We start from the raw sequence: 15,087 nt of genomic DNA, 5'->3' as shown, positions 1-15,087 counted from the left end.
AGTAATTTTTTAATAAGGTCCACTGAGACCAAACTGATGGTCCCAGAAGATTTTCAGTTGCATTGTGCAGTGAAGCCTTATGTTGAAGGTTCAAAAGGGAAGAGCAGGAAAGCATGAGAGCAACTCATAAAGACTTTTAAACCTACAGCATCATACTTAAAGCATTACAGATATGTAAAATACCATATTTTGATGTCTTATCTTTTAATTTTTGGTAGGTCCCTTAAATTTTATTTATAGCTCAAAAGCAGGTACCAAATACAGTAGTTTGAGAACCACAGATTTGGATTCATCTTTGTCCCCATGGGTTGTTGAATACTTCAGCAGCTTTCCCTGTTAAAAAAAAAAAAAAAAAAAGTTAGAAAGTAAATAAGTTATTAGCATTAGCACCTTACAGTGTCACCAGGTGTACATTTTGTCTTTTTACAAGAATGAATTTCCAGATATGGGTGTTACTAGTTTCTTTTCCCCCACATCCAATCTGCACCATTGTTTTTTGTTTTCAGTGGAGAATTGATAGCTGGGTGATAAGTTGTACTTGTCAGTATATTCAGTGGTAGAAAGTTCTTGCTGTATAGAACCCCATTTGTGTCCTCTTGTTCTGGACCTTAAACTGGCTACATCCCTATTGCACTCCAGCTTAGCTGAGGGAGTTGCAGGAACCAAAAGTCATTACCACAATGTTCTTTTCATGCCATGGTTCCTCTTGGGTTTATTGCTTTTTTTTTATTTTCTGTGACCATTCTTTCCTTCTGCTAATGCAGTTACTGTACTATACAGTTGCACTTGATGCTCTATACTGGAGGATAAGTGGGTGATCGCTGCTTCAGAACATGTCAGGTTTACTCTTTCCTCTCAAACGTTTTGTATGACTATATATTTTAGTGGACCCTGTACAGTAGCTTTAGACCAAGATTTTTTTTTTCTTTTTAAATAACTTTTGATTTCCACTTTAAAAAAAAAATAAAATATATATATATATATATATTTTATCCATTATATACTACTTTAAACCCATCCCTCTCCCAACACAGTTTCCTTTTCATCCTGCAGACCAGTCCCTCTACATAGCAGTAGAACTTTTCACCACCTGTTACATCACTTTGCTATATATTATGGGATAGTTGGAAGTTTCCTTTGTAGTTCTCTGCTTCTAGCTAGGTGGTTGCTAACGGGATAACTGGGAACTGCAAAAAAGAAAAAAAAGGGAAGAGAGTAAGAACAGGTACCCCTTCTCACCTCTCCTCAGCAAGATAAGCTGTGGTCTGCATAGGGCAGTTCCAGGCAGGCAGAATACTTACCCTCAATCACACATGCAGAACACAGGCAGACCCTCACCAAATACAGAATAAAGTGTTCATAAAGTAATAATACAAATGGGCGGACACAAACTGAACTGTAAACCATATCAAGCCAGACTATGTATGCAGTGCAACAATGGAAAAACAGAAATATTACAATTCTTCATAAAACATAAACAATAAAATCAGGAAATATAAATCAATAGAAGTAAAACCATACTAATAAAAATATTTCAAAAAAGTTGACCAAAAGAATATCCAATAATATAAAACTCATATAAATTTTCCAAAACCAATAAAATATTTCAAAACAGCAGTCAAATACACCATCCAATACTTAAAACAAAAAGATAAACCCTTACTTGTTCATACCTGGGATCTTTTGGTTTCCAGATGCTCTGAAATTCTTGTGGATTAGCAGAGGAGAGGAATTGTTGCTCAGTCGTTCTCATATATACGCACACACGTGCGCTCTCACACCACGTACATGCTCATTTCCTCCACCCTCCCCATCAGACACATTTATTTCCTCCCATCAGTAGTCCAGAAAGCAGCCTCCTCTTCTTGAGGCCACAGGGGCTGATGCCACACCATTTCCTGCATATGTTGGGGTGGGGGGAGCAACACACTTGCTCCTCCTGTGGTCCATTGGCCCAGGGCCAATGCTTCGTCTTCCTGCCACGCATTGAGGATGCGCTGTACTTTTCTCTAGCCACAACTGCATGGCTTCTCCTTCCTGCCCATGTAGACCCACCATATATATGTCAAAGTCTCTCACCAACCAATCTGCTGTTGATCCTTTTGCCAAATATCAGGCAATCACAGTGCCAGCCAGAAACTCAAAATTCCATTTTGGATTCTCTTCAGGTTGCTGAAGGGGAGCAATCAGCTTCACACAAAGAGAAGCAGATACCACACCACATCCAGACAGGCACCTCACACTAATAGCAGCACAAACTCCTTCCACTGCCAGACACATTGTGAACCCAAAACCTTGCAAAACAAAATCCCACATACTCAAAAGCTATATAACAAACCTATCATAACAGTAGTAACACCAAAGACTCAAATGAGCCCTACCTGTGAAAAAGCAGCACTATAATTATTACACTGGGTCCCAGAATATCAATACACCACCTACTAGGGAAACAAAACAAACCAGATTGCTACAGATCCCCACAAAGACACTACACGCCCAGCACAGTGTCTCATCTTGGTCACATGCACAGAGCAAACATACTCTCACCAAATACAGAACAAAGGATCATAAACTAGAACCAGCAATATGCAGACAAAAATTGAAATGGAAACCCCAAGAAGCCAGACTCTTAACAATGGAAAAACAGGACCACCATTCCTCATAAAACAAAATCAAGAAACAAAGCATCAATTATAACTAATAAAAGAATATTTTAAAAATACTGACATATAGAATAACTTCTATTAGTCATATATATTTTTTTTAATTTCCCAAGCACCTATACAATATTTCAAAACTGCACACATCAAACACTACCCAATAATTAAAACTAATAAGGATTTAAAGGCCCCCGCTGGTCATCCCTGGGAATTCTTGATTTCCAGTCACCCTGAGATTTGAGGATTAAGGAGCTAGGGGGACGCACTTTATTCTCTCTCTCTCTCTCTCTCTCTCTCTCTCCCCATATCACACACAGGTTCTCATCCATCCTTGGTATACAGACCTGTTCAGGCTAAACAGAGACTGTGCAGTGAAACTAGGGAAATCCAGAGGCCTGCTCAGGAAAGGCCCAGTAGCCATGGAATGCCCAGGTCAATACTGTCTTGCAGCCTGTCTATTGAAAGGGACAGGTTAAGCAGAAGGGGCTTTTCAAAGGAAGAAGTTGCCACTTTGCTAAAGTCAAGAAAGCATTCTACCTTCCAGGCCTATGGGAGAGTCTGGAAGCTATTTGAGAGGTGGTGCAAAAGGAGGAACAATACCCCGGATAGAGCACAGCTGAAAGATATTTTACAGTTTTTGCAGGAAGACCTGGAGAAAGGGCTATCCTTGAACATCCTCAAGATGCAGGTAGCAGCCTTGTCATTCTTTAGTGACCAATTACAGAAGGCGTTGCTAGGCGCACACCCAGATATTGCACATTTTCTAAAAGCAGTGGCAAGATACCCATTTGGAATTTGGAGGTGATTCTGAGGGCACTGTCCATGGCACCTTTCGAACCCTTGAAAAGGGGCATTATTGAAGGGACTTGAAGCAGAAAGGCAGCTTTCCTGGTGGCTATATGCTTAGCCAGGAGAATTTCTGAAATCCAAGCCTTGTCATGAAAGGAACCATACCTGGCTATACATAGAGACAGGATTTCCATTTGGCCGGTACCATCTTTTCTCTCTACAGTAGTGTCAGAATTCCACACAAACCAAGAGGTTGTTTTACCAGCAATGTCAAAAATGGAAAGGGGGAAAGCCAGGAAATATTCCTCATCTTTGGCTGTCTGGAGAGTACTCTTGCGTTACCTGAAGGTAACTAATGAGTTTAGAAAGACGGACAGGATGTTTGTCCTGCTAGAGGAGCAAAGAAAGGGCCAGATGTCGTCCAAAGCATCACTAGCTTACTGGTAGCAGTATATATTGCACACAGGGTAAGCAGGCCTCGAGAATGCTGTGTGCGCACACTACAAGGGCATAAGCAAACTCTTGGGCAGATATTTGCAAGGTAGTGACGTGGTCCTTCTGGAACACATTCAGAAAGCATTGCAGACTAAACCTGCAGCTAGAAGAAGAGTTAAGGTCTAGTACATTAGTGTTGGGGGAGACCAGAACTATGGTCCTCCCAAACTAGGTACTGCTCAGGTATATCCCGCAGGTGGGGGACTGGTCTGCAGAACAAAAAGGAAGGTGTAATTTGAACTTGGAGTGGCATGATGGGTATTATATGTTATCCTTGACAACATTCTCTGCCAGTTTTATCTCTGAAGGTATTTCTGATTTATAGTACTTTTTGTGTCATGGTCCTGATATGTTTGGAACTATTCTGACAAGTCCCATATGTGGAAATGGGTTTTATGGAAGGTCACTGTGCTATTCACTGGTTTTCCAAGATAAATTCCCCTCTTCCCTCCCACATAAAGTCCAACCTAAGCAGAATTGGGCCTTTTTAATCTGGCAAGGCAGCAGTAAAAAGTCACCATCCTTCTTTGAGTGTTTTGTATTCTCACTGCTGCAGCAATGTTCAATTTAAGCTTGTTTTTCTTTTCTGTATCATGTGAATTGAGCGTATGAAATTTTTAGCTGTTTGTTTTTCTTTCTCAGTGGGAAGCAAAAGTTCAGCAAGGAGAGAGAGACTTTATTCAGATCTCCAAAACTATACGCAAGGAAGTGGGAAGATTTGAGGTACATATGAAATGTTAGCACATTCCATGAGAACAGTGTTCCCTTTAATTATGGTAGAACGGGGGCGGAGCTTGTCAAGTTGAATTGTCATTTCTGCAAAAATAAATGCTTGTTTTATTTTTTTAACAGAAAGAACGAGTGAAGGACTTTAAAACTGTTATAATTAAGTATTTAGAATCATTAGTTCAAACCCAACAACAGGTGAGTCACATCTGTTTACAACTGCTTGGAGGCTTAACCTCTTCCTGTAGTATTGACTATCAGTCTGTGTAGGACTTGTTTATGCCATCAGTTTTAGTATGCATATATTTCATTTGTAGTGCAGGTTGCTATTGAGGGAGCTAGAGTGTTAAAGTAATAGCGACTAAAATATATTTCAAAAGCAGACTTTATGTACAAAAATAGTTGTAACGGCTTGGCTTATTCATATTTAAGGTTTACAGTTCTCTGTTTTTACAGATACAGATAAATGGCTATTTCAATTCTATTTCTATGCAGCAAATACTTAGATGTACATGAGTGCTACCACAAGAAGCTAATGTGGAAGAACATGATGTCCATAAGTTAAAAATGGAAAGCAAAATGTTATTTAAAAAAAAGTTAACATTTTAAGTAAACATATACATTGATTCTTGTGTACAAATAGGCAAAGAGTAAAAGTAAAACATGAAGAATACAACTATTTTTTTTAGTTGGATTATATTAAATAAAAATAAGTAGGTGGAAAAATTTGGTATTCTGTTAAAAACAAAGGCAGAAAAGTAGTGAGCATAAACCAAAAATACCATTCCACCAGAAGTCCGACTCATATTCCCAAGAAATAAAGACTTCTTTTTGCTTCTGAACTGTTTTTACCTCTGGGGCAGCCTCAGGCCTTCACCTGCATTGATCATGATGGTTGCTGAATCCTTATTCTGTGTTTGTTGGCCTGGAGGGGATGGATTTATTTATTTGTTTATTTATTGAGTTTTATATACCATCATTCGGTAATGCCATCACAACGGCTTACATATTTCAATAGGGGGATAAAAGGTTACATATGAAGAAGAAACATTACTATTCATTAAAACAATTGTTCAAGTGCTGGCCTGATGGTGCAGTGGCATGTGCTACCATGCAGATGATCTGGATATGATTGCTAAAGTTGATTTCTGCTCCCTGGGTTGGCCAGGACTGGAGATGTTGCAGATGCAGTGTTCACTGCCCCCAAGGGGGGGGAGAGTTTTAACAATTGTTCAGAGGTGAGACTTATTGGTCAGATGTGTGGTGCATATACACCTGGTTCTGGAGTGAGCCATGATGTGTGAATAGAGAGACATTGTGCCACTGTACAGTATACCTTTTTGACATACAAGATCTTGGTACAATAAAGCAAAAGATGTAAATATTTAGTTATGAAAAGAGTTCCAGGACACATGAAGTCAGCCATCTATGAAACTCATTCATGATCAGTTGGTCACCTTATCACAAAGGTTGCCATTTAAATACTTAGAATAAAGAGAGGCAGACAGCTTGAAATCTGAAGGTAATTATACCTTCTGTATACAGTTAGTAAGATTTGAGTCATAGATTATTTTAATACTATGGATGGTATCCTGGACTTTTTTGTGAGTGGATTCCTTCTGTTTAGTCTATAACTCAGAGTGCTCAGTGCATTCCAAATATTTTAAGGAATTCTGTTTTCCGGCTTTGTTTTAGTTACCTTCAACTAGAATTAATGCATCTTTCTTTGCACTAAGGATTCCTTTTTTTCCTTTTAAAGATAAGGAAAATCACTGTTCATGTAAACAAAAAAGGATGCCTCTGTTGCAGGCAGATTCTATGCAGTTCCCTTGTGGTCAAGCTGTCTGCTTCTAACTGGAAGAGGCTGGAGACTCAACAGCTAATTGTTAGGATTTCTCTTAATTTAAATATAACAGCTGTTGGGACTGCTGCTAGTGTTGTCTCATCCTTACACAAGTGAAACTAGAAATATAGAATATGATGGCAGATGAGGACTGTAAGGCACATCTAGTTTGCCTATTTTTATTCCTGGTGCATTGCCATAGACCCCAGTTAATCTCTTGCTTTCCCTTCAGCTTTTTGCAAATTGGGATCTTCTGTTCTTATCCCATGTTTTCATGAGTTTTGTTATTCTCTTTTTCTCTGCCTTCACTAGGAGGCCATACTATGCACTCATTTGCCCTTGTACTTGATACATATTTTAATTTTGTTGCATATATAAGATAACTAGGTTAAATCTTTTTAGTTTGTAGCATCTGTAATAACTATTTTTATGTTCCTTTCCTGAGCTGTTAGAGTAGCAACATATTGTTTTCATTCTTTCCTTCATTTAAAAGCAAAAATCTCAGTGTATTATAAATGTTCTTTACTATCTTCTGAATGTCAGAGCACAAAACCAAAGTGAACAGGCCAACTGATATAGTGAAGTTACTGAAAAAGTCTAGTTTTGAGTGAACACATCACTTTAAACCAAATTTGTCACATGTTTCACTCTCTTGTTTACAGCATTAAAGCTAATTCCCAACTGCATTAGAGCAAAGCAAGACTGACATAATTAAATCCATGTGTGTGCTTTCCTACTGCAAGCAGACGGCTTGTTGCAGATCGGGAGCAACACTGCTGTCTTAATAAAACAACATTGTAATGAAAAACAGAAATTTACCTTGAGAGAGGGGCTTGATGTACTAGTTAGCAAGAAGTGCTGGTATCTGTGTTTTGTAACTGCTTCTGGGATGGTGAATGACAAGGTTTAGTAGATGTCCTGTAAAATGCGTGCATTATCTAGGGCAGTGGGAAATTACATTTTCCAATTTCTATAAAATATTCAAACTAGTGAACCACTAGCTTTTTCTCTAAACGTTTTTTATCCAAGGACATGTAGGATGACCAGTCACACTTTTATGATGATGCCAACCAGTGCCTTCGGGGAAAGCTTTTCTGGTTATATGAGATTTGATTCTTCATGCTGCTGACATCTTGCTGAGTCCCCTCACTCTTGTTTTTGCAAGTGGTTGTATTTGTAGGTCTTTCTCTGGTATGTCCTCTCTTCACTGATAAACTTTCTTTTACAAATAGGGCATCCTCTTGTTGCCTTTTCCCTATTCCTGTTCCATAGTTTAAGGCAGGATTTTTCAGCCCTTTGAAGTATAGTTTATTTTTTGACACAACTACTTGGTCCTAAGTTTTTCCCTTGTGGCTTTAAGGAGTCTTGGTCAAGTTTTCACTCAAAGATTTCATCCTTAGGTTTTGTTTCTTCTGTTTTCCATACCATGGCTGTGAAGGCCAGTGATTTCAAAATATTCCCCCATTACAGTTTATTTAAAAACACTTATATGGTGCATTATCCTAAGTCCTAAACTCCTCCCAAAGTTCCATTCATTAAAGTAAATAAAGGACACAATCACAAGATGTCGGCACAAACCATTATGAGGTATGCGTGCTTTGCATGGGGCTAGAGCCAACTTATGGAGAATGAAGTTACTCTATCATCTCTGCAAACTAAAATGCCGGTACTACCTCACCAGCACCAAAGGAATCAATTCTAGAGGACCCAGGAGCCACAGTGAGTACTGTTGATCAGTTTGCACTGAAGGGACACGTGTACTCATCTTCACAGCAAAGATCGAAGCACAGTTCCAGGAACAAAAAACCTTCCTACTCTGCCCATGAAAAGAATTCTTCTGGATCAAGCTTGGATCTGAAGAGTGTATTGAGCATAGGACTAAGGCTGTGAAACCTTGGCATTGATATCCTTTGGGTGTACAAGTCAATTCAGGGATATATCTCTAGCTACTTGCCCTCACTATATCAGGAGGTGAGCTCATCCTTCCAGACTGAGACTGAGTCATGTTAGTGTCCAAAGGTCTGAACCACTGCCATCAGAACATCTCATTTGGGGATCCAGGTGGACCTGTCCCCTCCTATTGAGACCACTCCAGTGTTGGTCTCTGCAATCTTTGAGAAAAAATTGGACAACAAGATCATAGAGGTTGTCACTTAGCACCTCAAAAAGTGGAGCTACCATCACCAAGCACCTCAGCACCAACTGCACTGCTGATTTGAACAGGTCTTTGAGACCTTCACCATGGCACTGTGTCAAAGCGTCAGAGAGGGAAACCTTGCCAGCTATCTAGCAACTTTTGGTGGTGGTGCCCAAGCAGTCATCTTATAAACTTTCTGAGCCTATGCTCAAGGATCTGTGCTACCATATTTCATTATAATGGTTGAGTCTTAAGAGTCCTGGGGTCCAGAATAATCTTATTTCCCTGATCGCCCCCTGATCCTTTTCCTCTACTCTGTGGGTGAATAATAGGTTTCCTCTGAAGATTTATCCTTCCAGGTTTTGTTCACAGAATGGATGAGGCCATTCTCTTTAATTTAGAAGTTGAGGTGAGCCCAGGGCACCGTTGCAAGGCCTCCTCAAACATGTCAATGCCCCTAAAGAGTTGGTGGCAGTGCCTCTCCACTAATGTCTGCAGGATGAATGGGGGAGATCCCACTCTCATTACTTCCTGTTGTAAAGAAGTCAGACACCAAATATGTCCAAACTGCTGAAGGATTTGACAGTCCAATTACCAAATGTTTGTGGTCAAATTCAGCCTGAAAAGAGCTCTTAGATCTTTATGGGAAAACAGAGAATGAAAGAATATGCTTCAGTCTTGCTTAACATCCTGTCAGCTGTACATGGTTGAATCCATGCATTCTATCCTGGGAGGGGCACAAACATTTCTCAAGAAAAACAAGTTTGTTTGCTGACCGAATGTCTATGAGGAGTGTGGAAAATATCTGGTCTGCTTGACCTGTGATGATTTCAAAGCATCATCTAGAGCCTTTACCAGGCTATTGGTTCCTGCAGGCTTTCATGGTTGCAGACATGAGAGAAAATGTACAGGACAAGCTTGCAGACATGCCATGCAGTGGAGAGAATCTCTTTGAGGACAAGATAAGGAAGCAATGGATCTCATCAAAGATCTCTTTTCTGTGCTTTAGACCTTCTGTTACCACCGTCAAACTACCTTTCAAATCAAAGAGATGGAGCTGGGCCACAGAGGAAACATTTTTCCTCAAGAGATGACTTCCTCCATCCACTCATTCCCATTAGCAACAGACCTTGAGGTCTTACATATAAAGACTCAAAACCCCAAGCAACAACCCAGTCTAAACCTGGGACAATTTTTTGGATTGGATCCAGAACTTATAGCCAGAATTTCAGTCTCTATAGCAGTTAATCTTCCTGTTTTTTTTGTTTTGTTTTGTTTAAAAGGATTTATTAGCTGCTCTATCCAATGTTCAGAGAACATCAAAACATTCATTATCTAAAAACATACAGCCATGAATCTGACATGAAAACATACACAGCCTGCATGATCCTTTAATGACAGTAAAAGAGTAAGTCAGCCAATCGGGCGAACAAAGTGTTCTAACTCTCGTGTTCAAAGGCTTGCTGAAAATAGTGTGCCTTTAGTTGAAGCTTAAATCACTGTGCACAAGTGAAATTTTCAGTGTTTCTGGCAGTTCCACAAAACAGGCCCTGCACTGAGAGAGCCATTTCACCAGTCTCCAATAATTGAGTAGATCATAGTGAGGGAATCCCCAGCAGCCCACGATGTGTTGATCTTAAAGCCCACAGAGGGTTATGCAATCTCAGCATAGCAGAGATCCATGGAAACAATATGTTAAGCTAAGGTTTACATAAACCGCTATTACCTTCTAACCTCCAACCGCTGGGTTCTCCAGATTATAAATTAGAGTATCCCTATTGAAAATTCCATCAAAGCGCCCATCAAAGCAAGCATTTCATCTCTTCCCTTACTTAAGGAATTTTTGGAAATAGAGTACTTTTCCTTCCTATAGTAATTTTGGATGGCCTATTTTATGTATGTTTTGTACTCTGCCTGGAACATAAGATATGCCATACTGTGTCAGACCAAGGGTCCATCAAGCCCAGTATTCTGTTTCCAACAGTGGCCAATCCAAGACACAAGTACCTGGCAAGTACCTAAACATTATACAAATCACATGCTGCTATTGCTTTTTCATTGCTGTAAAGCAGTTTATGGATTTTTCCTCTAGGAACTTATCCAAACCTTTTTTAAACTCAGTTACATTAACCACATCTCTGGCAATGAATTCCAGAGCTTAGTGTTGGAGATAGTGTAGGCTATACATTTTTTTTAATAATTAAAAAAAATGTTTAAATCAAATTTGTAAAGTCTGCCCTACCTCAGGCAAGAGGATGAGGATTTTACTCCAAGTATTGTATGGTGCAGAAGAAAACAGAATACCACCATCCAGTCCTAGACCTAAGGGCCTTGAAAAAATATCCAGTCACATGAAGTGTTTTTGTTCTAGGGAAGTCCCATCTTCAGTATTGTATGTTGCCTTTTGGCCTAGCATTGGTACCATGGGCATTCAAAAAATGTTTGGAAGATTGGGGTTCATGTGTTTCCCTGTTTGAAAGATTGGTCAAGAGTATATCTCATATAGGGCTGATCATATACATGCACGGCATCATCCAGGCACTAAAATTGAGTGATTTTTATAAATGACACAAAATCAAACCTAAGTCATCACCCCAGTTGGAATTCATTGGGGCTCTACTAGCCACTACTCCCAGGCAAAAGCCTTTGTCTTCAACAACAGGATTACAGACTTAGCACCACAGCAGAAGGAGTTACTCAGCAGACATTGGCCAAGGGCATGTTGTAGATCTTGGACTTCATATCATGTTCATGTCATGCCCATGACACATCTGTATACGAGACGAGCTCAATGGGCCTTAAAGTTCCATTGGAATCGAGGCACTCAAGGACTTTAGGAGCACATCACTGTTACAGGAGAACTTGGAGACTGGTATGTGGAATCACGAAGACAATCTGGACATAGTGGTTACCCTTCTACATTCTACATCATCAAATTTTGTGACAACAGATGTTTTCAGCATGGGCTAGGGACTTCATATGCAAGGGCTTCACACCCAGGACCCTTGGTCTATACTTGAAAAGAGAGATCACATCATTTTTCTGGGGTTATGATGAATGCTTAAAAGTCTTCAAGAGATCAAGTGGCCCACAAAGTTATTATACAGTCAGCCACGTTCTACTGAATAAGTAAGGGGGGAGCAGGATCACTCCTTCCTGTCAGGAAACTATCTAGTTACAGACCTGTGCCATCTGTCATGTGATAACCAGAGCCCACATTCCTGACAGGAAAAAAGAATATTCTGGCAGTCACACTCAGTTGGACTCCAATCCTCATAGTGGTCTTTAAATCAGAATATAGTAAACAAGATGTTTTGAGTGGCATACACCTGAGAGAGATCTGATCATACCCATTCTGAACAGGAAATTCCTGACCTAGACTCAGATGCCTTCATTCTTCATTGGGGGACATATCCTTCAGTACCTCTGATCAAAAATATCTTAAGACTCAGACCAAGGAATTCATAGCTCCTTATTGGCCAAGACAGTTTGGTTTCCATGCCTTCCTTCAGAAGCTGTCCATTAAGAATTCAGTTTGGTTGGGCAATTCCCAACACTGGACATGCAGAATCAAAGTACACTGTTGTAGACATGACAGTGGATTTGGTCTATTTGAGGGGAACAATCCAACTCCATTACTCAGAGAGCAGGGCTTCCCAGATGTATCCTGGGGACCCCACAAACAGTTGGGTCTTCGGGATATCCAAATGCATGAAATAAGTTTGCAGACTCCGGCTCTCCATCCAGTGTATGCAAACGTTTCTTATACATATTCATTGTGGATATCCTGGAAACCAGACCAGCTGTGGGGGTGCCCAGAAAAGGTTTGGGAAGATCTGCCATAGGGCCTGTTTCATTTGGGTTGCTGCCTTTGTAATAGAATGTTTTCTGAAAAAGCGTAAAAACAAGATTTTATCCAACAAAAATCTTTACATCTATTGATGGTTTAATTTTTTTTTTCTTTTTCTGTTGAAGGCAATCATTCATTAGGGATTTCTACATATGTGACTGGTCATCTTGCTTATCCTTTGATAAAGTAAAGTTGCTTTCCTGTAACAGATACTCTCTCACAGGAGAGCAGCACAATCAGTCCCATGTACTCTCCATTGTCCCTTGCTGGAGTTATATATTAGTTAAAGAATAATAGGACTGAGGGACTCTGTGAAATAGTAGCTGTGCAGGAAGTCCTACTTATAGCCAGAAAATGCTTTTCCTGAATGTCCTAGAAGATGCTCTGTATCAAAGCTGTTGAATGGTGTCACCCTGCTGACTTTGGATTGCACCTACTACAGGTTGGCAACTTTACTTCAGCTCTTACGTAAATATGACGGTAGGGTTGAATTGAATATAACGTTTTTAAAAAGTAATTTTTTTAGCTCTTAATAGGCTGTAGAGTGTAAACATTGGTACTGCTAGATACTTTACTGTAGCCTCTAGTTTGGCCAAACATATGCAACTGAAATTGCTAAAAAATGTGTTCTTTAGGTTAACTATATGTATGTTTGTTTTTTCTTTCCCAAGCTAATAAAATACTGGGAAGCATTTCTACCTGAAGCCAAAGCCATTGCCTAGGAAGAAGATTATACCATGTGAGAATACTATATTGGATGCTGATCCTTATTAAGCTGAATTCTTCAGTAAAATTGCATTTAAAAAAATCATTCAAATAAACCACTATATTTTATTAAGATGTGGCTTCTTTTTATATACTACAGCATTTTATTAACACAGCTGCATGTCCTGCCCCTCTTGGAATTAAATGGACTGTGGCATGATGTTCTGCAATATTTTGCTGAATTGAGCACTACTATGTCTTAATACTTGCATTGAAAGGTGCAGTGCAAGACAAAGTTTTAAGATTTATTTTTTTCTTTATAATTCATTCTATGTTATTTACCTGATGTTTATGAAACACAATTAAAGTTGCATTTATTGATGTTCACTTCCACATTCCTGTACAGAAATCATGATTTTGTGATTCCAGTAATAAAGGGATGTACCTTTGTGGAATAGTTTCATGTCTGTCTTGCTTTTAACATGGAAGTATTTTATGAAAAATATTAAGCATTTTTTCCAGACCAAGCCTAGGTAATTCTACAGTGCTCTGAATGCCACTGTCCCGCTCCTTTAAGGAGACAAGTCCGACAGGATGCTGCTGCTCAGTCTGAAAAGGTGCTTGAGAGAATGAACTGCCTTGTGTGGGGAAGGGCTCCTAAACCAAAGGTGGGCAAACTGACGTGCAGGCCAAACCTGGAGCACTTTAATTCGGCCCCTATGGCATATCTGAAAATGCAGAATTACTGTCTCATTCCCTGATCCCTGCCTATGTTATCAGGAAGAGCAGTGAGCTATAAGAAGTGCCACACATGCTGGCCCTGCTCGTGTTTAATCCTAATCCTTTGAGTGGAATTTGGTTGAGAGAGTTCCATTGTTTTGCATGTTGACATCATCAAAGGCCCAACATAGTGTGCCTCTGTGTGTCATAAACAGCAGACATTTTGGCCCTTTGACATCCACAGAGAAAACCAGAGCTATCCTTGGACTGCTGATCTTTAAGACTGTCTGCCTTCTTTTGCCACTGGCCACTGCCGAGCAGGAACACCCTAAGACTGTCACCAGTGCCACTGCTGCTAAACCAGATACTGTTTCTGCTGCTTCCATGGATTAGAAAAAAGTGTCTCTAATTTTGTTTATTGCCATATGGAAAATTTTTCTGTATGGTAGTGAGGTCTGGGAGAAATGTGTGAAGTTTTTTTCCAGTTGCCTGTGTTTTTTTTTTTTTTTAATGGGGTTTTTGAATGGATTCTGGGAGAAATATAGGGTGGAGGAAGGCTGTGTTGATTGTAAATTTTTATTTATTTATTTTTGTAAAGGAGATTTATCTCCTTGGGTGTCTTCTGAGACAACTTTTATTTAACAAACAAAACATTAGACCATTTGTTTATGAATTACAAATCCTCGTATTTTTTTTAATGTTGCCAGAGAACTGTTACTGCCTACAAAACAAAAAAGAAATCTGCTGCCACTACTCATTCCTTATTTGTTTTTAAGTGGGTTGTGTTTGCAACAGGGAAACACATGCCTTCCCCCCCCCCCTCCCCCATTACTCAGCTTGAGCTCTAAGGTGGTGAATGCACCCTGGCGCCAGTGCAAGCAGACCCACTAATGTGGCCCTATGTTAAAAGCTTGTCTACCCCTGCCCTAAGCTGCTTGCCTACATTGCCTAATGGAAAATCTGTGCCTGGCTATAGTCATGAATGATGTCCCAATTCCTCTCTTTAGACAAAACCTACAATTCCTATGCTATCTAGACAAACCACACAAAGTCCAAAAAAACTCATTGTTCTTAGTGGATCTAAAGTGCCAAGCAGAAGTACAATCATGGCAATAGTTCATATAAAGAAAACAATTGATGTTCCAATATGTTCCTTGAACTG

The 15,087-nt window shown here is 39.7% G+C and overlaps 1 protein-coding gene across 1 annotated transcript in view; it reads left to right on the top strand.

Moving 5' to 3' along the window:
- LOC115100881 (sorting nexin-2-like) overlaps window positions 1-13,662 on the top strand; it is a 50,086-nt gene extending 36,424 nt beyond the window's left edge. Inside the window, exons 3-5 of the mRNA XM_029619909.1 lie at window positions 4,587-4,667; window positions 4,797-4,868; window positions 13,172-13,662. Coding sequence (XP_029475769.1) covers window positions 4,587-4,667; window positions 4,797-4,868; window positions 13,172-13,222 — 204 coding nt within the window. The 3' untranslated portion in view covers window positions 13,223-13,662. The remainder of the gene's footprint in view (window positions 1-4,586; window positions 4,668-4,796; window positions 4,869-13,171) is intronic.
- Window positions 13,663-15,087: the final 1,425 nt, after the last annotated feature.

Source organism: Rhinatrema bivittatum, chromosome 1 (genome assembly GCF_901001135.1).
Source record: "Rhinatrema bivittatum chromosome 1, aRhiBiv1.1, whole genome shotgun sequence".
In the NCBI taxonomy this organism is placed as follows: domain Eukaryota; kingdom Metazoa; phylum Chordata; class Amphibia; order Gymnophiona; family Rhinatrematidae; genus Rhinatrema; species Rhinatrema bivittatum.
This window is presented reverse-complemented; position numbering and strand designations above follow the sequence as displayed.